At 38.0% G+C, this 24,834-nt stretch overlaps 1 protein-coding gene across 6 annotated transcripts in view; it reads right to left on the bottom strand.

The window, feature by feature from the left end:
* LRRK2 (leucine rich repeat kinase 2) overlaps positions 1–24,622 on the bottom strand; it is a 120,037-nt gene extending 95,415 nt beyond the window's left edge. For 3 of the 6 annotated variants that reach the window (XM_073223795.1, XM_073223792.1, XM_073223793.1), the window contains exons 1-11: positions 24,353–24,621; positions 24,045–24,130; positions 19,689–19,798; positions 17,373–17,461; positions 14,758–14,892; positions 13,699–13,833; positions 11,212–11,343; positions 5,959–6,078; positions 5,168–5,304; positions 4,988–5,067; positions 3,566–3,672 (exon numbers count right to left, since the gene is read on the bottom strand). In XM_073223795.1, coding sequence (XP_073079896.1) covers positions 3,566–3,672; positions 4,988–5,067; positions 5,168–5,304; positions 5,959–6,078; positions 11,212–11,343; positions 13,699–13,833; positions 14,758–14,892; positions 17,373–17,461; positions 19,689–19,798; positions 24,045–24,130; positions 24,353–24,506 — 1,285 coding nt within the window. In that variant the 5' untranslated portion in view covers positions 24,507–24,621. Of the gene's footprint in view, positions 1–944; positions 2,547–3,565; positions 3,673–4,987; positions 5,068–5,167; positions 5,305–5,958; positions 6,079–11,211; positions 11,344–13,698; positions 13,834–14,757; positions 14,893–17,372; positions 17,462–19,688; positions 19,799–24,044; positions 24,131–24,352 lie in introns of those variants that run through there. The other 3 variants (XM_073223798.1, XM_073223796.1, XM_073223797.1) reach the window with 3 other exon arrangements.
* Between the last annotated feature and the right edge of the window lie 212 nt (positions 24,623–24,834).

Here is a 24,834-nt window from a genome sequence, read left to right on the forward strand (position 1 = left end):
TTGACAACTGAAAGATCAGGAATGTCTATTTCTTTAAAATATATACCACTTGCAATATTTTCACAGATATTAACCATTTGTTGAGGTCTTAATTTTTAAAGTTTTACTCACAGAGTAGACTAGATCCAAGGTAATCATCATCCAGGTAAAAAGAATGTTTTTGCAGAAAAACGTTTTATAATACTGCTCTCCGGAAAAGGAATGACACTTAAATTTCATTCTGATATTTTAAACAACTTCACAAGACATCTGTCCTTATACAGAGCTACAACTCACGAGGCTTACTAGACAACAGTGAGCTGGGATTGAGGGCAGGTGCCTGAAGGTACTGACCATCCTTGCAGATCTCGGGGGCCAGGAGTGGGGCGGAGGCAGGAGCTGAAACTAGGCTGGGTCGCCTGCAGCCCTGAGCAGCCTTCTCCACTCACCCCAGTGGACTGTATGAACATTATCATTTCTATGGACACATCTTTGCACACACCGATCATGTGCAAAGCAATGGGAAGTAGCGATAGCATAAATAATTACGTATTTTCACAGAGCTTAAGGAATTCCAAAGCTTAAGGAAAACGCAGATATGCTTTACAGCTGATTTTACATTATATGTGGAAAAGTACCTATGTCCCAGCAGTAATAATTACAGAATAATTCCCCTCTTTGAAATGAGCTTCCTTCATTAATTGCATATCCACTATCTTGAAGTTTCCATATAAATATCAATTGTCCTGAAGCCTCTACATAAATGTCAACTACAACATTACACTGTAACTTAACCCCCTGAAAGTGGCAGAAAATGAAACTTAGGAACTTCTAACCTAAGCACTGCAGACAGTCCCTATTAAATGATGGTTTAAACCACTTAGGATTGTTTTTTTTTTTTACTTTCAATGGTGTAAAAGCGATACACATTCAGTAGAAAATGTAATTCAAATTTGGGGTCTGACCTTTTCCCAAGATATTGCTATGCCTTCCGATTCTCCCTGGTGACAACAGCCGCAGCTCCCGGCAGCCTCACCATCAGGAAGGTAAACAACCAGCCTGTCTCCACGCAAGCATTCCGGTTTTCCCCTTCAGTGCAGTATTCAATAAATTACATGAGGTATTCAACCTTTTATTATGAAATAACCTTTGTGTTAGAAGACCTCGCCCCACTGAAGGCTAATCTAAGTGCCCCGAGCACATTTTATGGCAGGCTAGGCTAGGCTATGATGCTCGGTAGGTTAGGCGTACGAAATGCACTCCCGACTTACAGTGGGTTTACATGGACGTAACCTCATCATGAGATGAGGAAGGTCTGCATGTTGAAAAACGAGTTATCAATCTAACATTGGGAAAGGGAGAAAGGACAGGACAAAACTCAGAAATAAGTGGAAGTGATACACACATTCTAAAATACTGCCAAAATCTGAAAAACTCACACGTTTTAAAGACATGCAGGATATCACACATTAAGCTATGGTGAGAAGTTGGTTGTTTTGCTTGGTCACATCAGAAATTTTAATAATCCCTCCAAAAGTGGCTAAATTCTAACTAAGGAGATACTTTAAAAGATCGACATTTTTCTAGACCAGCAGTTCTCACACTTTAGTTCTATCAGAATCACTTGGGGAGTTGCGGGTGGGAAAGGCGGGGCTGTTAAAACACACTTTGTGGGGTCCCAGCTCCAGAGTTCATGATTCAGCAGGGCTGTATGGGGGCCCTAGAATTTACAACTTCAGTAAGTCCCCAGGCAAGATGACTGGTCCAGGGACCGCACTTTAAGAACCACTGTCCTGAACATTAACTCAGCTTTTGACTTTTGACTAGAAAGTTGAGAATAGAAATTTCATCAAATACTAGACATAGGGAAAGAAATGACATCATGGAGTCACTTTAGAACTAGTTTACGTCACACTTTACCCATCTCATTTACCAGCTATCTACATAATATTTTTTACCTCTACCACTCCATTTTAGCAATAAATTATCTTCTTTAAAAGGCCAATAACAATATACAACTGCCTTCAGGCCTTCGGGTCAATAGTCACCTTCCTGGCTGTCTAGTCATGCTTTCAATTCCTCTGACCCCCTAACATAAATCCTCTTGCTCTGCTTCATTTTACTTCTTAGCTACCTCAGATATCATATATTTTTTTAGCTTTATTATCTTCCCCACTAGAGTTTGAGCTCCATGAGCCGGGGAGTACTCCATTTAACAGGCATATCCCAACTGCCTAGGACACTGTCAAGTACATAGGGGGAGCTCATAAATATTAACTGAATTAGTTAATTAAATGAGGAAAATGTCACACATGATGTGTGAGTCTTGGCCTGGGTACCACCAAGGCAGCACCCAATTCTTCTGGCTGCCAATCCAGTCATTGTTCTGGAAAATCCATCCCTACACACCCAGCGTTCGTAAGAGTCTTTCAATTAGCAGTCGCCCACAAAGGTTGGTGAACAAGCTGATTAGGTTAATACCCTCCTAAGGCAGAACTCTGAGGACAACAGAAAATGGATCAAGAACAAAGAAATAAGGAAACGGAAAGAGCAGAGATTCTGAAGAAAGCAATGAAGGATGACTCCAAATATAACTAATCCTCAGACACCATAATAAGAAGCTGCCCAAGTCTCACAAAATCATGGTGGTTTCATTGGCATGCCAAAGATTTCCAAGGGATTGAGAATTACAGAACAAACACAATGTTTGTACATGGTACAGGCTGGTCTCCTCTCCTAAGTGCCCCACACAAAAGCAGTCAAGTCCAGTCCTCATTTCCAGTAGCGAGATTCCTATGCAGGTATCTGTGCAGCAGAAGATGGGGACTTGAGACAAGCAATTGCTTTTCCCACCGCCCCTGCTCGGATTCACTATCCCAAGGACAATCTCTGTCCATCTCTAAGGTCCGTTGTCCGTGCAAACCTTTTATTAAACTGCCATCCGAGAGGCAGAGTGAGAAAGGAGGAAAAGGAAGAAGAGATGATTCCTCCCTTGATTTGACTTGAATAACAGCATAAAGAAATATGCACGTGATGGTTTTTAAATGCATAGATTTTAAATGGTAACTACCTCCTCACCCATTGCATTTCTAGAAAGTCTCCCTAAGAAAATAACAGGAACAGGGTATAAAGGAAAATGGGAAAAAGTGACCATTTGGTGTTTATTATAGGTACCAAAAAAAAAAAATCTCACTGGACACAAACTAAAAAGTTCATTATCAAGAAATCGGTTCATAAAATTGAACATAGGCGTACACTGGGAAGCTATACAGCCACTAAAAATGATAATGTGAGAATTTACATTTATCAATGCAAAAAAATTTATAAAATTTGGCTTTAAAAGAGTAAAACATGATCCCATTTCTGCAAAAAATAGAAAATACATTGTATATGTTATGTGTGAGTAGATACATAGACGTCCAGAAGATAAACGCCAAAATGTTTTAATTTCTTCTTTATCCTTCCATATATATATATATGTATAATCAGATATACATATACATGTTTGAATGTTTTACAGTGTATTGCTTTTAGTAAAAAAAAAAACTGTGTTTCCTTTTATTAAAAAATGCGGCGCACCTCTTACCGTTCTGTTCCAGGAGAGTGGACAACGCGTTTGCGGATGCCTGGAAGACCTCTATGGACGAGGAGTGCATCAGCATAGACAGCATCACTTCCCTATGAGCTGGGAACCTTCCGCAGAGACAGTCACAAAATTAGTGCCTATTGTTTTAATAATTCGCACTTATCATTGTCTAACCTCTAACAAATAAGGGCATATAAACAACATTTTATCCCACCTCCACATACAAAAATGAATTCTCATTACACAGTTTTACATTTAAAAGTTAGAGTTAAATCCATTAAATAATAATATTAGTATTTCCCTGTTTCTTCAAAGTTGATACACAGATAAGGAGGAAAAAATACAGCAACTATAGAAAGAGGTGCTAAGAGTAAAAAGAAGATAATGGGAGGAAGAAAGAAAAATAAAAATATGTAAAGAATTCACATGAGTTTTTAAAATTTACAGCTTCAGTTTATTTTCTTTTATTAATGTATTTCTTTTAAATCTCTCCTGTGGATACTGAGGAATCGGTGTGCTATGAACTGAAATTTATAAACTGTAATTAAATCCACCTAACTCTGATCTCTTAAAAAGATTGTTCAAAGTGGATTAGAACACTGGCTTAACATATAATTTTCAAAAGATTGCTATTTCCTTTCAGAATGGAGGAATTTAATTAAATAGCATATGTGTCATGAATTCCCTTCTGATCGGCAGTGGGTCAGTACACAAACAGGCTGTCAGGATTTGAGATGTAGAATAGTACTCTTTAAATTTCCTTGATGTCATTCAAATTTTAACATCCAGAGCAAAAAACACAAATACAAGCAGTTGCTGTAAAACAAAAAGGCTTGTGGCCATGAGGCAAATCTGACATACGTGAAAACTTCTGCTCATATTTTGCATGTCTGAGAGAGACAGGCTGGTCTAATGATGCTTGAATGACACACCCACAAAGCCTCAAGAACTGCCAGGCAGGAAGAACCCTCTCAGGGGAAGACAGGCCAACAGTGCCAGTCAGGGGGGCAATCACTAAAGGAGGCTTCCTAGCACATTTAATTCCTGGTACTGACAACCTGCTAGCTAGTCCCCACAACAGAAAAGGTCACAGTGGCTCTGTAATTTCTATCACCTAAGATAATTCAATATGGCATTTTTAAAAGACGGGCGAAAAATGCAAAGGTTTTTCGTTTTCTCGAACATTCCTAGTTTACTGAATGACTCTCGATTCCAAATCTCTCAGTAATAACTCAAACACACCACCTGTTACTGACTACTGAACAACATCTTATATATCCACTACTGTTTTATGTCAACACTTAAAACATATATGACCATAACGAAAATATGTCTAACAATAAAAGTTGCGGTTATGGTATTTTGTATTTTATATAAAAATATAAGTGAAATTCTCTATCATATAAAATCAGAACTACTGACTGGCCATCTTCATCTCCAATCTTCTCGTGTAAACCTTTCTGGTACATCAGGAGATTGTTCAGAGCCCAGCACGCAGCCTCCTGGGTTAGGGGAGGGGGGGAAAAAAAGAAACCTGTCAAAACATAAATCACTGAACAAACACGATTTCAAATAAATCTGATATTTACGAGAGGGTCCAACCTGCACGTGCCTGTTTTTTCTGTGCCATGTTAGCGCTTTGTAACACGCTTCCAGCCAAAACAATTTATCCTCTTCTTCCTCGTCATTCTGATTCTCACTCTTCTCCTCTAAGTCTTGATTCAAGAAAATGGTCTCAGCTTGAAAAAAATATAAACATATGATTTACCATGTAAATAACCAATTTCAAGTCCATATTTTGAAACATTATCAGCAGAGTGATGTATTCTTTCATAATGGCCTTGGTTAATTGCAAAGACCTTTTAATACGTTACACACCTCAGAGGAGTGCCATCCCACCTGGCTGAATAACTGAATGGGGAAGAAATTTCCAAACAAAACCAACAGGTTAAGAGAAGACAAATTGAGGAGATTAGGTGCCCAGTGACAAAGCTAAGTATGTATTTCCTGATGTACAAATTGGGAAGGGTGCACTTAATCACAACTATTAGTTCCCCTGAAAGTGTCCTCGACTGGAAAATGAATTACGTGGGACAGAAAAGGCATTTAGTGCTTCCTTCTCTGCATGTGACTTCTTTGTTACAATGTTCACATTCAAGATCAAAGGCACCCTCTGCAACATCTTTTCTGTCTTGGCAGAGAGCAACTGCACTAGTGGCGGCGAAGATTTAATCATATGGGGCCCTGCTGAACAGTGTGTTGTATACTTGAAACTAATATAAGATGGCATAACAACTATACTTCAACTAAAGAAGATTAAAAAATAAATAATATTTAAAAAATAAAAGACCAAAGGCACCCACAAGAATTTCCATTTTAGTAGAGCCACTTACTGAGGAGTGCTAAACAGCTGAGGGCTGCGATCTGTAACGTGGCATTCTTCGGATACCGTTGTACGGCGGTCACCACAAACTCATGCACCTCATTTAATACCAGGATATTGAAAAAATTACCTGAAAGTGAAGGAAGATGTTAGCTGAATTCCTGGAATTTAAATCACTTGTAATTATGTAACAGTAGTTCAACCAATAAATTTGAGTAGTTAGGAATATTTTAATGGCATTAAAACATATATTTACTTTAATCAAAATAGCTTAATATGGTTGTGTAAAGTTTTACAGATTTATTTCATGCAGTCATTCGATTATCTTACTTAGACAATGGAACGGACTGAGCAAAAATGATGTGTTTGGGATATATTAACTTTGTGTTCCCTGGCTGCCTCTAATGGCGTCCTCAAGTGAAACACTGATACACATGGCATGACAATTATCATCGGACAAAACAGCTTAACTTTCTTGCCTTCAGAAAAATGAAAAAAGACCCTCCCTTGTCATCAAATGCTTTTGCTGAAACGCTCTTCTCTCACTTAAAGGAATGCTGCTCAGAAAAACCCACTGCCCCATTTATCACTACTTGATCTTGTCTGCGATGATTTAGAAGAGAAATAAGGGAATATTTTACCACCTCTAACCCAACCCAGGAGGAAGCCCCACACCTTTTTATACTCACTCTTCTGAAACTCAACACATCATCCAAAAATCTAAATCCTTATGAGAAAATAATCTGTAAATGATAATCCAGAAATATGCACCTCCTTCCATTTGGCTTGCAACTCACTAAAAGTCACGAGGTTCCTTCTGGATCTAAGAATGAAACTATTATTTAGCTGTAAGTGTTGTTATATAATCCCTGAGACACGAAGCCAGAACTGGAAAAGATCTTATATCATGGAAAGCCTAAAGTTCACACCAAAAATTAATCAGTGACTTCAAAATCAAAAGGCCGTTTAACAAGGTCTAGCTCATCCTTTTCAACATCTTATGTTTTTGCTTTTCCCATATTCACCCACTAAGCAGACAAACTCCCCAGCCCTTGGTGGTGTCTAGTCTTAGAGTGTCATTTCGAAAAGATTCTCCTGTGCTTTTACAAACTTATCTAAACTTGGGTTGTCCCGTTTACCTTCTTTTTTCCTGTTACTCCCCTGTCACTGCCAACAGCTGCTCTACCACCAAACAGCAGTGTGACTCTGAGCAAATGCCAGTATGACTGACTTTACCTTATTTTCAGACAATGTATGTGAAAATACATAGAAAATTGTATAAGGCCTTTAAATGCAGTAAGCTCATAAGTAAACTACATAATTTGACAAAATGTTAAGTGCTTATATATTGACTTTGGGTTATTATTTTAATTACGAGGAGGAAGTTAAAGTTTAACCAGCTTTTCTTGCAGAACAATACAAAACTTATAAATGAGACAGCTTGTATGGTTTATTTGATTTCAACAGCATAAGGCCAAGCACCCTTACTGTACCATTATAGGCCAATTTGACAACCAAGCACCATTTCCTCAATGGTGACAGTCAAAGCATTTCTTCCTCTCACTTATTTCAAGGGATGATGGTGAACTCACATTTTTAATATAAGTTGTGCAAGTTGGAACTTGACTATGGTAAGTTGTAGAACATGAAAGAGAGAATTCTATTTTAGTGCACTACTCTATTAGCTAGACTTTTAAAAAATCTTTTGAATTACATTAAAATGTTCCCATATATAAGCTAGCTTATACAACTGTGTCCTTCATGAAAATATAATGAGCAAAAATCTCTCCTGATAAAAGGTGTAAATTAGTAAATGGCTATTACGCTTTTAAAAAAAATGCTTTCTTTGGCTTAGGGAAGCAGAAATCTGGGTTTTCAGTTTGATTTCTCCCCTTACTATATGATCTTGGATAAGACACCAATTTGCTGAAACAGACACACCAATTTGCTGAAACAGATCCTCATATAACTATGGAGATAATAACAATATTCCATCTCCCAGGATTGTTTCAAGGATCTAAAACCTTTACATGTATGAAACTACTTAGGAAACTATGAAAGAACTGTGCAAATATTAAGACATTATCATTATATCTCCACAGTTTTGGTCATATGACAAACACTTGATATATGCTTATCAAGGAAAGAAATAAAATGAAGTTGTACATGCAAATGAAAATTCAATTTCTAAAAATCACATCTTAAGTGATATTACCTGGTAACTTTACTAATGCTGAAATGAATTTCTGAATTACGCAGGAGATATAGTCATAATTCTAGAAGTTAAAAATCTAAGTTGCTGGCGTAAAATTATGAAAATTAGTTTTTTCAAAAGAATGATGATTTTTCCCACCAAAGTTGTAGTGATCAAAGGCTAAATGCCTATTCCAATAATCCTGAGTTTGCGCAAAACATTTCTGATAATCCTTTCAGGGAAACGTCATCAGCACCAATCTCCAACAGATAGCAATCCTACTTTGTCGTTCACCAACTATTCAGCTTTTAGTGCACCGTTCTGCTCACAAAAAAATATTAAGGGAAGCTTCAAGGTGTGTACTCGGGGAGGGGAGGGTTAAGGAGAAGGAGGCCAAACAAGGAGTTGAGACAAGAACTACGAGCTGAAAACAAATGGACAATCAGAGTAGCCTTGTGGGAAATTATCACTGTGATCCACAGACTAGCCTTGGACTCTCTCCAAGGTATCAGCATCTCCCACATCAAGCTCAAAAGGGTATTCCGATGTGTTCCCAGGTTAGTCCTGAGCCCTGAGCTCCTGGAAAGCATCTCTGGAGGAGCCCCTGTAATTTAGGTCCTCAGGATTCTCAGATTTAACTCCAAGAGAAACTCACATGAAGTTCAGAAAACAAGGCTTTGTGACATGTTGACTATAAGCCTAGAAGCAGTGGGTTTCAACTCCTAAGAACTTCATGTATTGAAATTATCAGATACAGAACACAAGATAGCTATGTATTATGACTAAAGGAATACAAATAAAAACGGGAAGAGCAAGGGGAGAAAAGGAAAAACAAAAGCAAACAAGAGTAGTTAAACGTTACCTGGGAGATCTGAAAATAAAAAGAGATTTTTAGAAATGTATAAAAAATCAAATAAATGACCAAGTTAAATTTATCCCAAGACTGCAATACAACATTCCATTATTAAACTTGCAAGTGTGATTCTCCATATTATCAAGATGTTCTTAATATATTCTTTTAAATATTTGATAAATTCAACACTCATTTAAAAATAAAAGCCACATGTAAAAATAAATGCAAACAAGGAACAGAGGGAAACTTCTTAACTTGATAAAAACTATGTGTCAGAAAACAAGATTAAAACAACAAAAATCTTATCACAAGCGCCGTTCTGGATGGGAGAACACTACAGCATTCTCTTCAGAGTCAAGAACAAGATAAGAAAGCCTTTATTAATAATTCGATTCTATTTAAGAATGTACTGATAATTTTGGGCCATGCACAAAGACAAGGAAGTGAAATGATGTTTATAAAGAGAAGAAAGGAAGAACTCAAAATGTCATTATTCACAAATTAAAATAATTACTACATAAAAACACCTGAGAGCATTTATACGTAAATTGTTAGAATTAATAAAAGAGTTTAGAAAGGTAGGTAAAATCCATATACCAAAAAATCATTCACATTTCTTTATGCCTATACGGTTCAAAACTACAACTGTAAAAGAGATAGTTATAATAATTAAAAAACAAGATATCTAGAAATAACTAACAAGATGTGCAAGACTTGTATGGAAGAAATTATAAAGAAAAGTTGCCAGTTCTTCTTGAATTTATCCAGATACTTCGAAATTCCAGTCAAAATCTCAATGAAGTTTTCCAAGGAACTGGAAAATTTTAATTATAAAATTTATATGGGGTAGTAAAGGTCCAAGAAAAAAGTCAAACTGTACCCAAGTAAAGAAGAATGTATAGTGATAGAATATTAGCTTTGCAGGTATCAAGACTTACAGAGCTACAGTAATTTAAACAATATATTGGATCCGGATGAATCAAAATAACCAATGCCACAAAAAACAATAAAAACAGGAACCTATATTTAATAATATATGTAATGTATGTTATAGACGTGTAATACATATATATTATATATATTCAGTGTATCATACCACTGGGAAATGGATGAACCATATAAGAAAGTATGCTTTCCATATTATAAAAAAGGGAATTGAATTCCTACTTACAGAAAATGATTCAAGACAGATTACAATGCTTTAATCCTTAAATTACAAAGATTTTGGATAACATATATTTATTATCTTAAGGAAAGATTTCCTAAGGTATATTTAAAAGGGGTAAAGCTCAAAGCAACTGATTATTAAACTAAATTACAAAGTCGCCTTAAAGATGACGAAAGGACAGGTCACCAATCAGGGGAAGATGGTCTCAGTACATACAACCAACTACCAAAAAATTATTACCTAGAACTATGAATCAATTTTTAAAAGGAACGACTATACTATGAAAAAATAGATGAAGACAAATCAGGTATTTTGCTAAGGAGAGAACACCAATAGCAGAGAAATACTTAAAAAGATATGCACCCCCATTTATATTTTAGCAGCATCATAGATGGTAGTAGCATAAAATAAGAAATAAACCAAATGCCCACTGATAGGAGAATGGAAATAAATTGTGCTATCTCCATATAATAGAATACTACATTCAAGTATATGCAAAAATATTTGAGTCTTAAAAACATAATGTTAATTTTTTTAAATTGCAGAAGACAACATCCACCATGATTTCATTTTTATTAAGCAGCATTAACTATTTTGTTTAGGGAGATATGTGAATATAGTAAAATAGTATTTAGAAAGCAAATGATTTATCAGCACAAAATTCTGGATAGTGTTAACCTCTGTAAAATATCAGGGGAAAGACGTAGCCCAGAATAACTTTACAGCACTGGCACTATGCTAATATCTAAGTTGGGTAGGAGCTTTTCTGCATTGCACTTCACATTTTCTGCTGTATTCTTCTGTATGCATCATCCATTTACATAATTATACTTTAAATGCAGCACTGACAGTAAGATTTCTCTTACATTACACATATCTACTGTTGCCACTCCTTTTAAAATTTCATCCAAGCAGGGCAGAACAGTTTGCTACAATATTTCCATCCAATGAATGTCAAGATGCTATTTATTCATCAACGTACAACATACATATGATGTATACACTTGCAGAGACTGCAATAATAAATTAACCAAGAATTATAACTCACCTAATGTAAGCCTGTGGAGCAAGCAGCAACTCACTTCTTGAATTTTTTCATGAATAGGGAATGCTTCCATGACTTCTACCACAATATTGTAACACCTGACATTGCCGCTCATGAGGACTTCAACATTATTGCCTAAATTTAAAGAAATCATAATTACCAATAAGGTAAGTATGCATACAAAGCCATCTTACATAGATTACAACGATCTGGCAGATGGCCATGTTTCCAAATTTAAGTATCAGGTTTTGTCAAATAGCTATAAAAAACACTATGTTGTTCATTGCTAATTAACAGGACTTAGGACTCATCTCTAGTATGAAGGAAATGTTGCTTTATTCCAGTTTCTTGGCTTAAAAACTTTTTAAAAGGGGGAACTTGGGAGTGCCTTTGTAGAAGTCTAAAACGTAATGTGTGAATCATAAATTCCACATAAATTAACGTGGGACCTGTTTCCCAGTGAGGCGCTGCTCCATTGGATAATGGTTTTACGTTGTTCCTTTTCCCCAAACCAACAGATGGAAAAGTAAGAGTATGTCACATAACAGAACAGACAGAATCAGATATGATCTATTTCCTGTCCATTCCAGAAGGGCAGAAGATCAGTCAGGGTAAGAGACAGCAACATCACGCTTCCTAAAGGCTTGGAGACAGACAAGGAAAAGGGGAGGAGAGGCATGATATTAAAATATACGGCTAAGGGGCAAACATAGGTGAACCAGAAAGGAAGGAAGAATCCTTTGGGGGAGGCAACGAACCAATAGGGAGTATGTGAACCTATGTGGAGAAAACGAATTTCTAAGTCCAAATGAAATGTTCACTATTGTTAACAAAAAATGGTGTCTCCAAAGCATTTTTCTATCTTTTGCAGCATAAACTGTTCCCCCCCCCAAAACATTTTTTAATGTTTAAATTCTATTAAAAAAACATTAAATATAGAAAAACATATCATCATGAAAGGAAATGGCCTCTTAAAACAATTATGTGCTTCTATTCAGAATAGAAGACATAATTTGCTGTAAGGCTCAAAGGCGAATGTCTTTGTATTAGAATCAGTGTTTAAAACATTTTATTAGTTTTATTTTCAGTTGCAGCTTTCTCTGACCTTTGCATTATGAACCAACACATTTTCATGGAGTTATGTCAGATGTGGGTAGAAACAATGAGTTTCAAAAACAGCCAGCTCTAAATAAATAAATAAGTGTATAAACATAGCCAAGGAAAAGCAAAATAAAGAATAGATTCAGTTTGTTGGCATGGATGACTCAGAGAAATTTCAAACTCTGCCCATTCTCTATTATTATTCAGCCCCATCTCCTCTCAAGTGTTTAATTTCCCATGCATAAGAAAATGATGGATTTATAGCCATCACACACAGAAAAAACAGTTTTTCACAAGGGGATTGAGTTTTCATGCAAGTCTCACTTCTGCAGATTTCTCTATGTATATTAATATATTATATATGCAGACATTATACTATGCACATACAAAATACAAATTAAATAATACTGTGAATGTTTGTAAAACACTTATTACATGTGAGGTACTATTTGGCATTTTTCCCATTATTTAGCCATTTAATCCTCACGTGTGAAGATGAAAATATGAGATGTGCATACCCTGTACAAACCCACACAGGTACTACGTGAAATACAAAATGCTCATGTGCACTTATAAAACAAAAGTAATCGAATCTGAAGCACTATCTTAACCCATTAGCAATCACCTCTAACACACATCAAATTAATTTCTTACTTGCACTTTTTTTGTGGTAAAGGGGTTGGATTTCAAAGCATGCCTAAATGCTAAACCAGAATCACATAAAGTTCAAACTCCTTCCTGTGGCTCTTCAGGCCCTTCCAGATCTGATTATGTCTCCAGCCTCATCCACCGACTCTTACCAAGCCCTCCCCCACCTCCATGAAATAACACCCAAGTAGACACTCAGGGCTGTGCACGTACATACGCACATGTGCGTAAACCCACCATCTGCTGCACTATGCTTATCTTCTCGGAGGCACTGTGCGGTCTTGCTCCAGGATATTCATGCTCACCATGTGCCCTGCCCGGGACAGTGCACGCATTTCCACCTTACCTCACACCTCTCTACCCACACAGGCCTCCTCCACATTCAGGTCTCTGCTAAAAGATCTTGCCTCACTCTGTTCTCAAAAACCTAAGTACTTCTGCCAACGCCTGCCTTATAATACATTATAATCACTTATGTACTTATCTGTAGCCTGCATGGAGCTCTGCAAGGAGGGCAAGAAAAATATTTATATTTTCTGCTCTGGTTTCCCCAGCACCAAGCCCAGAACCAGCTGCAGTACAGTATCAATAAATATAAATTAATTAAGTGAATAAATAAATGAATGGGTTTAACATGCATAAGTTTCTAAATAATAAAAATATTTTTAAAACACACTCAGAAAAGGAGGTACATTGTAACGTTTCAGATACGAAAAAAAATCATGAATACAGGCTACTTACAAGGAATTGCCAGGGAATGTAAACAGTACAGGACATGAAGCACAATTTCCTCTTCATCTTTAAAATGTTTTAATGCATTTAGCAATACCATATAGTCTTTATTCTCAACAAATTCTGTCAGCTGCTCATCTGAAACTAAAAAAGGAAAGACAAAATACTGAAAAAGCTCAAACATGATATAAGAATATAATTACTCAAAAGTGTAACACTCATGATAGTTCAATGAGGCACAGTAAATACAATAGAATGTTAATTTAAAAATATATTTCAGCAGAAGACCCTTCCTGAGAATTTTATAACGGAAAAAAAAACCTATTGAGATTAAAATAATTGCATGTTGACCTATATTAGGAATTCCGTGTTTTGAAATGTACAAGTGTTAATGACCAGACAGCTCTCAGAAAAACAAAATTATTTATAATTTCATTTGGGGAGACTAGAGAAAACTGACCAACGACTAAAAATGATGGCCTGTTACTCACTGGAGGTGAACATACCACAGTACTTCAAAAGGAGTGGTTAATGGGACACTGTCGAAGGGCGGCTCAGCTAAATGTATTAATTAACTCGAGGGTCAACTTTAGAAAATGACAACTAATTTGACATTGAAATACTCTGTCTCAATGGTTTTCATTTTAAAAAGATCAGAAATTGTCATCATTAATTTTAATACTTAAAGTCTTTTCATCAAGCCAATGAGTTCCATTCAGAGTCATTTTATTGGGTGATAACCTCAAAAGCATGTATAAAACTCTGTTTTTTCTAGCCTGAGAATGGTGGTAACAAAAATGTTAGCAAATGCAACACTCTTCATAATCAACAAGACTTTTTAGTTCTCCAACTTTTTAATTTATAAACCATGAATGAAATTCATTCCACACAAATAAGCAATATTTGATTTACCTGCACTATTTAGCCTTCACTGACAGCTCCTACTTCTTAATAAATGGTACAATTTTAGATACACTCTTACTCTCAAAATTATATTCTACTTTCCCCATTATCAACCCTTTTTTCTTATGCAAATATCAAAATGAATAATCTGACACTTTAAAATACCTGTCTCAAACAGCACACGTAAAGCTTTGCAGCCAAGTTTCTGGACTTCATCATTGGCTGAAAATGTGCGCATGGCATCGAAAATTAACAGGAAAATATCACTTTCTTCATCCAATATCAGCAAAGTGATTTTACCTATTTGGAAGAGAACAATATGCCCCGAGTAAATAGCTGCTTTAACATTTAATGTAGTCATGTTCACATGAGGATTATGAACGGTTTGTAGACTTTTCACCACTTGGCCCAGATGTTGGACCTATCAAGTTCTACGGTAAATTCCCAGTGCACTTTACTATGACTCTGTGATTCCCAATCAATCCTACATGTATGGTGGCCAAGACCTCTTGTCCTAAACTACTGAGACACACTTCATCTGCCTCTTAGACAGCACCACCCAAATATTCCACGGCCACCCCAATTTAGCCTATTCCCTGTCTTCGTTCAACAGTAATGATGCCATCACCCAAGAAACATCTCCCTTGCCCCTCCTCCCTCTCTCTTCTCATTCTCTGCCCAGCCAAAGAACCAACTCAAGACTAAGTCCTTCAAGTCTATCTTCTAAACATCTGGAAAATTCCTTTTGAACTAAGCCCTTCCATTCCTGTTGTGTTCAGGACCTCGTCACCTCCCGCCCCGAGTGCAAACACAATTGCTTAAAGGCTCAGCTTAACCCAAATCTCTACCTCATTTAATCCCTGCATTATACTACTAAAAACAAAATGTGATCTTTTAAACCCCTTGCTGAAACCTTTTAAGGCCTCCCATAGTCCTCAGTCCAAAAACGAGACCCTTCACAAACTGAGTACACGGATCTCACCGGCCCCAGTCCTTCCACACGTCGCCTCAGTTCCAGACATGCAAACCCCTTGCTCCTTGCTGACCGTTTTCTCTGATACCCATGTGCACTTGCACTGGCATTGTGGGATGCCCTTGCCCTTTCCCGCACCAAACATACTCCCACCATAATTCAAGAAATAACACCTAAATAATGAGCGTCTCAGACACAGGCTGAAGCAGTTCACTCTTAATACATGTAAACCCAGCACAACCCCATGAGGTAGGTGTGATCTCCATTTTAGACGTAAGAAAACAAGAAAACAGCACAGAAAGGTTAACTGACCCATGTGATTTTTGTCTAGGGTTCAACAGCTAGTAAGAGGCAGGGCTGGATCGACATTTAGGCAGTGCATGTCCATGCTCTTAACTTTGTACAAATGTGTTTAACTTTTTTCTTCTCGATGTTCCTGTGGTGGTTTTCTACATATCTCTGTTCCAGTACTTACAATAAAGTGATTCATAAATTAACCCCTCCATAAGTATCTGAAGTGGACTTCAAAATGCATAAAACAGCTCACAGCGCAAAATCCTAAATGTTGTATGGAAGAAATTGATTTAACTCGTCTTTTCAAAACATATGCCGAATTTCCAAACTGTTTGCATGCTGCTGACTCAATATATCCCAGGATCGGGAGACTCTTCAAAAACCCTCGGTTTCCTGCCCACTGTGAAATGGAGAACAGAAAAGGAAAAGGGGGGGCTGCCAACGAGTTTAAAATACATTATGGTTACGACTAGTGGGTACGTCGTACTATCCATTTCAGTAAAGGCTGCGGCGAAGTGGCGAGGACTTTGGGGCCATTCCCATCTCTTTCTTCATGCTCTGCTTTTCTCTCTTCTCTCTTTCTTCGTCCCCCGGGCTCCTATTGGGTTGTCATTATTAGCAAAGCCAAGAAGACATTTAAAATCTCGCCACCGCTGTGTCCACCCTCGCATGCCGTCCTCCCAGGTCTCTGCGACTCTGCACACACCGACCTCCTGACCTAATGCGCCGTCCACGGCGCTAAGGGAGACGCCTCCCTGACCTTCGTGGTCAGCTCCCCTGCAAGCAGCCTTTCTTCTCAGAGCTTCATGTCATAGCAAGTGTCCATCACAGCAATGACCATGATCACTGCACCATATAAAGAGTCTTTGTTTTAGGTCTGTAACCCTCTAGGCAGAAGTTTCCTCAGGGAAAGAACCTGACAGGCAGAACCAGACCCCGGATCTACCACTAACTGGCTGAGACAACCTCCCCGCACGCCGGTGCTTCTCCCAGGAAACCGAGGTAAAATGCCATCTCAAGGGATGTTTGGAGGACTATGTTTTTAAAAGCATGTGAAGTGTTTGACGCATGAAGCCTGACACCTGCCAGGCATTCAAGAAGTAACGCTATAGATTTTTAAAATATTGCTATTATGTCATCCTCTAGAACACGTACTATGGGAAACACATTAGAGACATAAAGGAGAAAGAAATAACAATGACAAAGCCATGCATGGCGACCAGCTACTGGGAATGTGAGACGTGGGACCAGGTTTAGAGCAAAGCAGAGGATAGAAATTAGGTTTAGGGATAACACAGAAGGTGATGTTCAAGATCAAGATACTGGGTGGGATTTTTGAGAGAGAAAGTGTAGAAAAATGAGATAAGGAGAGAAAATGGAAACAAAAGAGTTTCAGAAATCGATATTTAGGTTATATTATTATACTTTAAAAAGACTTTAACACACACTTGATAAATGGTTTAAACATTTTTTAATTTGAGTCAGCATTAAAATATAAGTATGTATATACTACCTGAAGTGAGGAGGTGATCTAAGACCTTCAGTCCAATAACTGACAAGTTGACACTGGCATTATGAACTGTTAGCATCTTAAGAATTAGTCTGTAATTAAAAACAGAAATCAAGATAAGAGTGAAATATGACACCTCAGACATTTGTTTTTTTACATATTGTTTTTTACTTACCTATATTTTTATTTGTCTCATTGTATTTCCTTCCCTATATTGAAGCTCATTTGTTATTTTCTTCCTATAAACCTGAGCCAGACTTCTGACAATTAATAGGGAATTGTTAAGAATTTCAAATGAAAAGTTATGACTTTTTCCTCTGAATAATCAAACTCAATTATGAATTATTTTCATCCAACTCTATACCCAAAATATCATAACCCTCTATGCACCAAAAAAACAAGCCCATTCTTGTACGTGATAGAAACTTGTGAATGTGGTACATGTTGATATATAAAATTATAGAGATGTAATAAAGATGCTAGTTTGCATATACATTAAGAACCATTCGAATATTTAAATTATTGACTGTTACTATTTTTGAAAGAGAAATGAACAATAATTTATAATGGAAAGTGGACTTAGTATATCAATAACATTCAATTGGTTCAAATTTATTAAATCTGAGCCCCTGAGTTATCAACTCTAAAATATACAGTGTTTAATCTGTTCCTGCCAAGTGCTGTTTGGCTTCACAATGTTAGAAGACGGAGCCTGGTGACGTCCACGGTTTCATCAGATCCAAGTAGTCTGGTCACATGGTCTCCAGGTAGTAAGGTAAGAGACTGAGACACTCCATCCTTCGAGTCGCTGTCCATTCTCCTCCAACCCCTGCTGCCCCTAAATCTCCCCACACCATTCCCGCTTTTCCTGATTTCACCACCACACAGATTTCTTCCTTAGCAATATAAGCCTTTGGGGGCAAAAGTCCTTGAATATAGGGAGGTTATGTTTTACAATAAATTTTTGCTAGGAATGATCTAATATGCCCCACTGTGAAGAGCGGTGTGTCTATCTTGTTCAACCTATTTCTGGCCTTAAGTACGGGTGTCACAAATACCTGATGGATAGTGGGTAAATGAATGGATGAGGGAATGAGAGAGGGAATGAGACTGCCTGTAGAAATGTTTATGTAATTTCATTCAAACAGTTGGTTTGTACTAGAATATTAAGTAGGTGAGTTTTCCAATACTCTGTAAGGTTACAGATCGCTAATCTTTGGGGATCTTGGAAATTCTCAACCAAAGCAAGGGACACATAATGTTACAATTGCTAATTACAGGTATATTTTGCAAAAGTCTTCGTTAAGTGCTGTATGCTTCAGAGATTTGTTTGGCAATGAATCATACATTAATTGTACATATGCTCTTTTGAAACACTCTTTAGATGCTGGAAACTGAAGAACAATGCATATTTATTGAAGATGGGAAAACATAAACAAAGCTCTCATTGGTCTAAATTAGCAGCTTTAGTTCATAATAAGAGACAACACAAAGACATAATGTTTAGTTTAGCATAAATTATGCTTTTTATAATATGCCACTGGAAACAATTTTTGTTTATTCTCTGTGGTAAAGTCACATTGTATATAAAGAACACCTAAAGTTACTGACAGAAATGTTTTCTAATTTTCAAGAAATAAAGTTATTCAAAAAGGATTTTCATAGAAACACATTTTTCCTTCAGAAAATGTTTTCTTAACTAATTACAACTAAAGAAGTGGTCTCATCTAAGGAGTCATTTTCTTGCAAACTGCAATAAAAGCTGGTAAAACAGCTATCAAGGTTTGGTTGCAAATGTGTTGAAAGGTAATTTCCTCTTTTTTCTTAATTTTGAAAGCTGTGGTTTAAGCCCATTAAAGATGTATGAATATACATGAAGGTGCTTTTTAAAGACAGTAAAGCATAAACATCTACATTACTATTTATAGGACTTACTTTTTCTTTTTTTTTTGGAAGAACCAGTGTTTTATATCAGCCCTACTAGTAAAAAAATAAAAAAATCTCTCCCTGGTTTCAACTCATAAGTTATCATCAATAACCTACAACTTAACCAACTGGGTAACTCTACCATTATATTATTAAAATTATACCACCACCTGCTATGTTACCACAAACGTCAATTTTCTAATTCCATTAGATAATACATCTCTGAGTTGAAAGCTATCTATAAATACAAGTTACAACTCCAGGAAAAATATCTATACTTTAAAGGATTTTACCAGATTGGCTTAGATTGTAAATATAATGTATCCAGGGAAGGGCTGAAATATGTATAGACAAATATTGAGTGCAGTTCATTTTTAAACCTGTTACACTTACTGATGAACCCCAAGAACTTCCCAATCATGTCCAACATCCTGGGGTCCCATTAAGGTTTGCATTGTATCCGGGTAGATTTCTATCAGTTTGCAGAGAAGTGACCAACCAACCTGAACGCAAGAAAGGAAAATATTCACATTTTTAAAAAACACCTAAACGGAACATAGTCAGTCAAACATGCATCTCTTCATTCTTAGTAGACTGGGGTGACTACATTATTTTTAAATGATTATTTTGGAACAAAATGGTATCCTAAAATGCTTACTGAGAAATGAAAGCCATATATTGGAATACATTTTTCTACAAAAATCATACAGAAGGACAAACAAAAAAATATTGTAACATTTCTGAATAGTGAAGGAAATAGGCAAGCCTATTATCCAAATAAAAAGAAATAAAAATAAAATAACACACATACACAAAGTTTCAGAGGACATACCAAGATTATGAAATGCAAGAAAGGCTATACACAGGACTTAGTGCTTTTTAAGTCATGTCTACCCAGAAGAATCTCTTCTAAATATTTAGGATTTTAATTATAGGGGGAAATGAAGTGATTAGTTGGAGATTTTAATGGCAAAGTATAAGCTGTCAGGAAAGACTGCTGCCCAGATATGGAACAAGAGCAACTGGAAAGAGAAAGAGCAGAGCATTGTCTGATGATATATGTGACATAACATATATATATATATATATATATATAATATGACATCCATTACAGGAAAGAGAGACAGGCATATTAGATAGACAGGAGATAGACTATCTAGATACCACAAACATCCTGAGACTCACATTTCCAAATGAAATACAATCTTTCTGGTGCATTTTAAATATATCTTCATTCAGTCCCTTTATACATGCCACCTTGAATAAGTTGCCCTTCTTAAAAATATATGATTTCTTATAAAAGGTGTTATTTTTAATTCCAAGCTGGAGATTAAAAGTAACACAGCCTTCCTGCTACAAATGCCTCTCTAAACTTAAGGAATTCTCCATTCTTTCTGTTGTACTTCAGAACTACACTTGATATGGTCAGAAAAAGAACAAAAGAAAATAGAAAATGCCTATATATGCGGCATCTAGAAATAAATGACAAGTGTCCAAGTATGATATGTGATAAACATCAATATGAATCCTGAAAGTGGGATTCACTGCCAGCTAGAATTACTCAGAAGGGACTAGAACATAGAAACAGTAGGACTTGAGCCAGATTTCAAAAAATTATAAATTAGTCAATCAAAATAGGGAAATGAGAGCTTTTAAAACTGATGAGCTATGAGGAGAGGAAGGTGCAAAACGGTAAGAAGAGGGTGCTTGTTAAATAAGACTGGGTGCCTAAGTGGAGCTGAGGGATGCGAAAATCTGAGTGGCAAGATAGAACAGTTCTATGCAGCCAGTAAGGAACAGTGGCACAGGTCTCTTATTTATAGGAGCAAACAAGGGGTATTTCACAATATAAAAATGACACAAGATCTCTTTGCAAGGATATTTCTGGATCTTTTCGGAATTAAGCGTAAATCGCTTTGTTATAGCTCCCTTTCACATGCTTTCAAATTGCTTGAAAAGGCAGCAATTCCTGACAGCTATTTTTACCTACATTCAAGTAGGACATCCTCCTCCACGTAAGCTGAACAGACATGGACCATCCAGTCGTCACAGAACCCAGCTATTTTTGTGCTTTTTGATAAAATATATTGAGACATTTTTCCCCCCCAGGTATTTAAGAAAGTAACATTCAGAGCAGCTTCTGGTGAGACATAAATCATGAATCACATGGGATGCTAGAGCCATCTCTGTGCCGGCATGGCTGACTCGAGGAGAACACCTGTGTTGTTTTCGTTGGTGAAGCAGGACCATCAGTAATTGCTTCGCGGAAAGACTGGGGCAGGTGAGCGTCTGTGATTGAACAGAATCTCCGGCAGCGGCAGCGATGCAGAGGCAGCCACCGTTACTCTAGTCAACTAAAAGCGTATCTTTCAGAAGAAGGCTCCCATTCTGCACAGTTATAATACAATTAAATTGGTGCTTCACTTTATTATAATTATTCTGTAAACTCAAGTATCTAATTAATACACAATAGGAAAGAGTTTAGGGGTTACAGAACATTTCAGTCACTTTCATTTATTTCACTCCCTTACTTCAAAGATTGAAGCAGTGTGGATAAAGAGAAGTAATGTCAAACCGAAGAACACAGAGAAGTGACCAGCTGACTGGCAGGAAAATTAAATTATAAGACAGCTAGCCTAAATGCCAATTCTCTGAAGACTGTCATTTATTAAGAAACATTAATAAAATATGAAAAGATCTTGAAAATAAAAATTCAGAGTCTGGACTAACATGTTACATTCATCATGAAAAGCTTTTAGTTCAGCACTTCCAGCTAATTCAACATATAAAGTATTAAAGGAGATCTATGCTAATTACACCAGAAATATGAAGAAATTTGAGGGGAAAAAAACACTTTCTTTTAAGTGGAGATTAAATTATCAGTAGACAGATCCCTTTCTACATCCCTTTGATAAGCCAATAATAAAATTGGTAATGTCTTTGTGCCTAGCATGACCACAGTATTTCTACCAAACCATTTCACTTTTTAGTTGCACAAAAGCTTGTGAATGTATCAGTTAGGGGACTGTATGATGGGAAGAGATCTTGAAGTGCGTAAAGACTTGAGTCCTGGCTCCGTCACGAGCTCTGTGATCCTAAATGAGCTGCTTAACTCTGAGTCAAAAAATATCCAGAGATTTCTGAGAGGGTAGTGAGATTCCATACACCCTTTGCAGACTAATACAAGTATGGTGCTGAAACTAATAGCGCTATTCCCTTAAATTACCAAATTAGAAGACAGTGCCTTATTTTCTTGCATATTCAGTCTCTGGTACCCACAGGGCAAGAATGTTGAGTGACATTCCTCACTACTCCAGATAAGCATGTTGAGGCTTGGGCAGTTTCCAAAAAGAAGAATGAGGTGGTGGGTATGTTCTAGTCTCCCGCTGGATTCTCAAGTCTGGACTCTGCAAACCGAATCCCACAGGGTCCAGTTGTTGTAAGCAGGGCCCAGTAGAAGTGACCGCTCAGCTTAGAATTCAAGGAACGGAGGCAGTGAGAAGAGGCGCTTTGGAACATCAGAGCAGACGCAAGCACGGAGGGATGATGTGGGTGGAGAGCAAGCTCAATGGGCCAAGGCTGAAAAGTGACTCATATTTCATGGGCAAAATTGAGACACTGGGTGCTAAAAAGAACAGTGTCTTTATCATGCCTCCCATCTTTTCATGGTTTGGTTTGCTAACAGACTGAAAATCAATAGTCAGATGGGAAGTACTTCAGTTGAGAAAAAAATAAAAGTTGCCGTTTATTCCACTTACAATATGTCCTCATTGAAAGTAGCTAGGTATATGGTTCAGACTAGACATGGCTGGATACACAGATAAACACAAAGATACAAGAAGATAGATTTTGAGCTCCAGATAATTCTTAAATCCATCTACCGTCTCAAGCAGATAGGAAGAAAATTGACTTTCTGACTGCACCTTGATAGAGTTCAAAGTTAAATCCACTTTCCCTTCAGGACCTAACATGCAAATGACGAAACTGGTTTCAGTTCTCTAAATCTCAAAATTTACAAAGGAAGTTAACAAGTGAGGCAGTAATTTTGTTTTGACTATAGAGCATTCTTAATTATCATGTTAGGGCTCCCTTTTTAATATGTCAAATATTTGAGCAAATTTCTGGGTTTCCTACAGTACAGATTCTAGAAGTTTCACTTTTACATTCATTTTATATGAAAACAGTTGAAAAGTATAAATTTAAACTCATAGGGGAGTCATAAAACATGACTTTCTTTAGATAACGTAAGTTATACTGCAACTAAAGAAGGCTGGAAATCTGTCTTCAAATTATAAACAAACCTATGAGAGTTTGCCAATTCCAGCATTTTATTAATTTAATTATCAACTTTATTACTGTTCATTCTTCCCCTTTCCCAAACTATTCACAATGATGTCAGCCCTAGGACATGCTGTACATTGGAAAGAATCTTAGAATAATTTGATATGAACACTGATGAACTCATCTAGCCAATGACAGAACTAAACCTCAACCCCACCCCGGCACCATCCATAAAGTCCGTCAGTCAACAGTATAGCTACTTCTTCAAGACTGTTAGGCTGCACACACGGGGCCCTTTCACACCGTTAACATCTGGCAACCTGACAGCGCTCCCATCTTAAAAATCAGGCTGTGGTCTGTCAAGCCGTATCTCAGACACAATCCAGAACTCTAGGTATAGAATATTGACAGAAAAACATCTACTTGCAAAGGGCAAGGGATTGGGCAAAGAGGAAACAGCCCCTCTACCTGCTGCACGCTGGCGACCCTCATGTACGACTCCAAGACGATCAACAGAGGAACGTGCACATTTTTGCCTTCAAATAACCTGGAGGCTGGAAAAGAAAGGGATGAGGGAAGAGAAGTCAAGTTACGATTCATAGCGACCCTTTTAGGTCTGGAATGGGCAGAGAACGCAAGAGAAGAGAGCGCAAGCCCTCCCAGCATTCTCGGCTCCTTTCTGCAAGGAGTGGAGAGTTTGCACAGCTCCAAACCCAGAGGGAGTTTGCAAAAGGCAGGGTGGGGGGCGAAGAGCCGTCCCCCCGGCAGGCGATTACCGTGGTCCGCATAAGTGAACACCAGCAAGTCCTCCAGAATTTGGACCAGCGTCTCTATCTGTTTTCCTTCCTGGACGTTGTTCAGCCTGACTATCAACTTCTTCAGGGTCTCCTCGTCCTCCTCCTCGCACCCCCGACAGCTGCCACTGGCCATGGCCGACCCGCTCCGGGCCCGCCGCCCCTCGCGCGGCAGCAGCAGGGACCGACCCGCTCGGCCCAGGGGCAGGCACAGGGCCGGGCCGCCGCCGCTGCCCCCGCCTCCCCCGGCGCGCCCGGCCCGCCCCCTGCGCCCCCGCCCGGCCCGGGATCCCCGCCCGCCCCGCGCCCCGGCCTCCTGCGCCCCCGCCCGGCCCGGGATCCCCGCCCGCCCCGCGCCCCGGCCCCCTGCGCCCCCGCCCGGCCCGGGATCCCCGCCCGCCCCGCGCCCCGGGCTCCTGCGCCCCCGCCCGGCCTGGGATCCCCACCCGCCCCGCACCCCGGCC

The sequence above is a fragment of the Manis javanica genome, chromosome 15 (genome assembly GCF_040802235.1).
Source record: "Manis javanica isolate MJ-LG chromosome 15, MJ_LKY, whole genome shotgun sequence".
Lineage (NCBI taxonomy): Eukaryota > Metazoa > Chordata > Mammalia > Pholidota > Manidae > Manis > Manis javanica.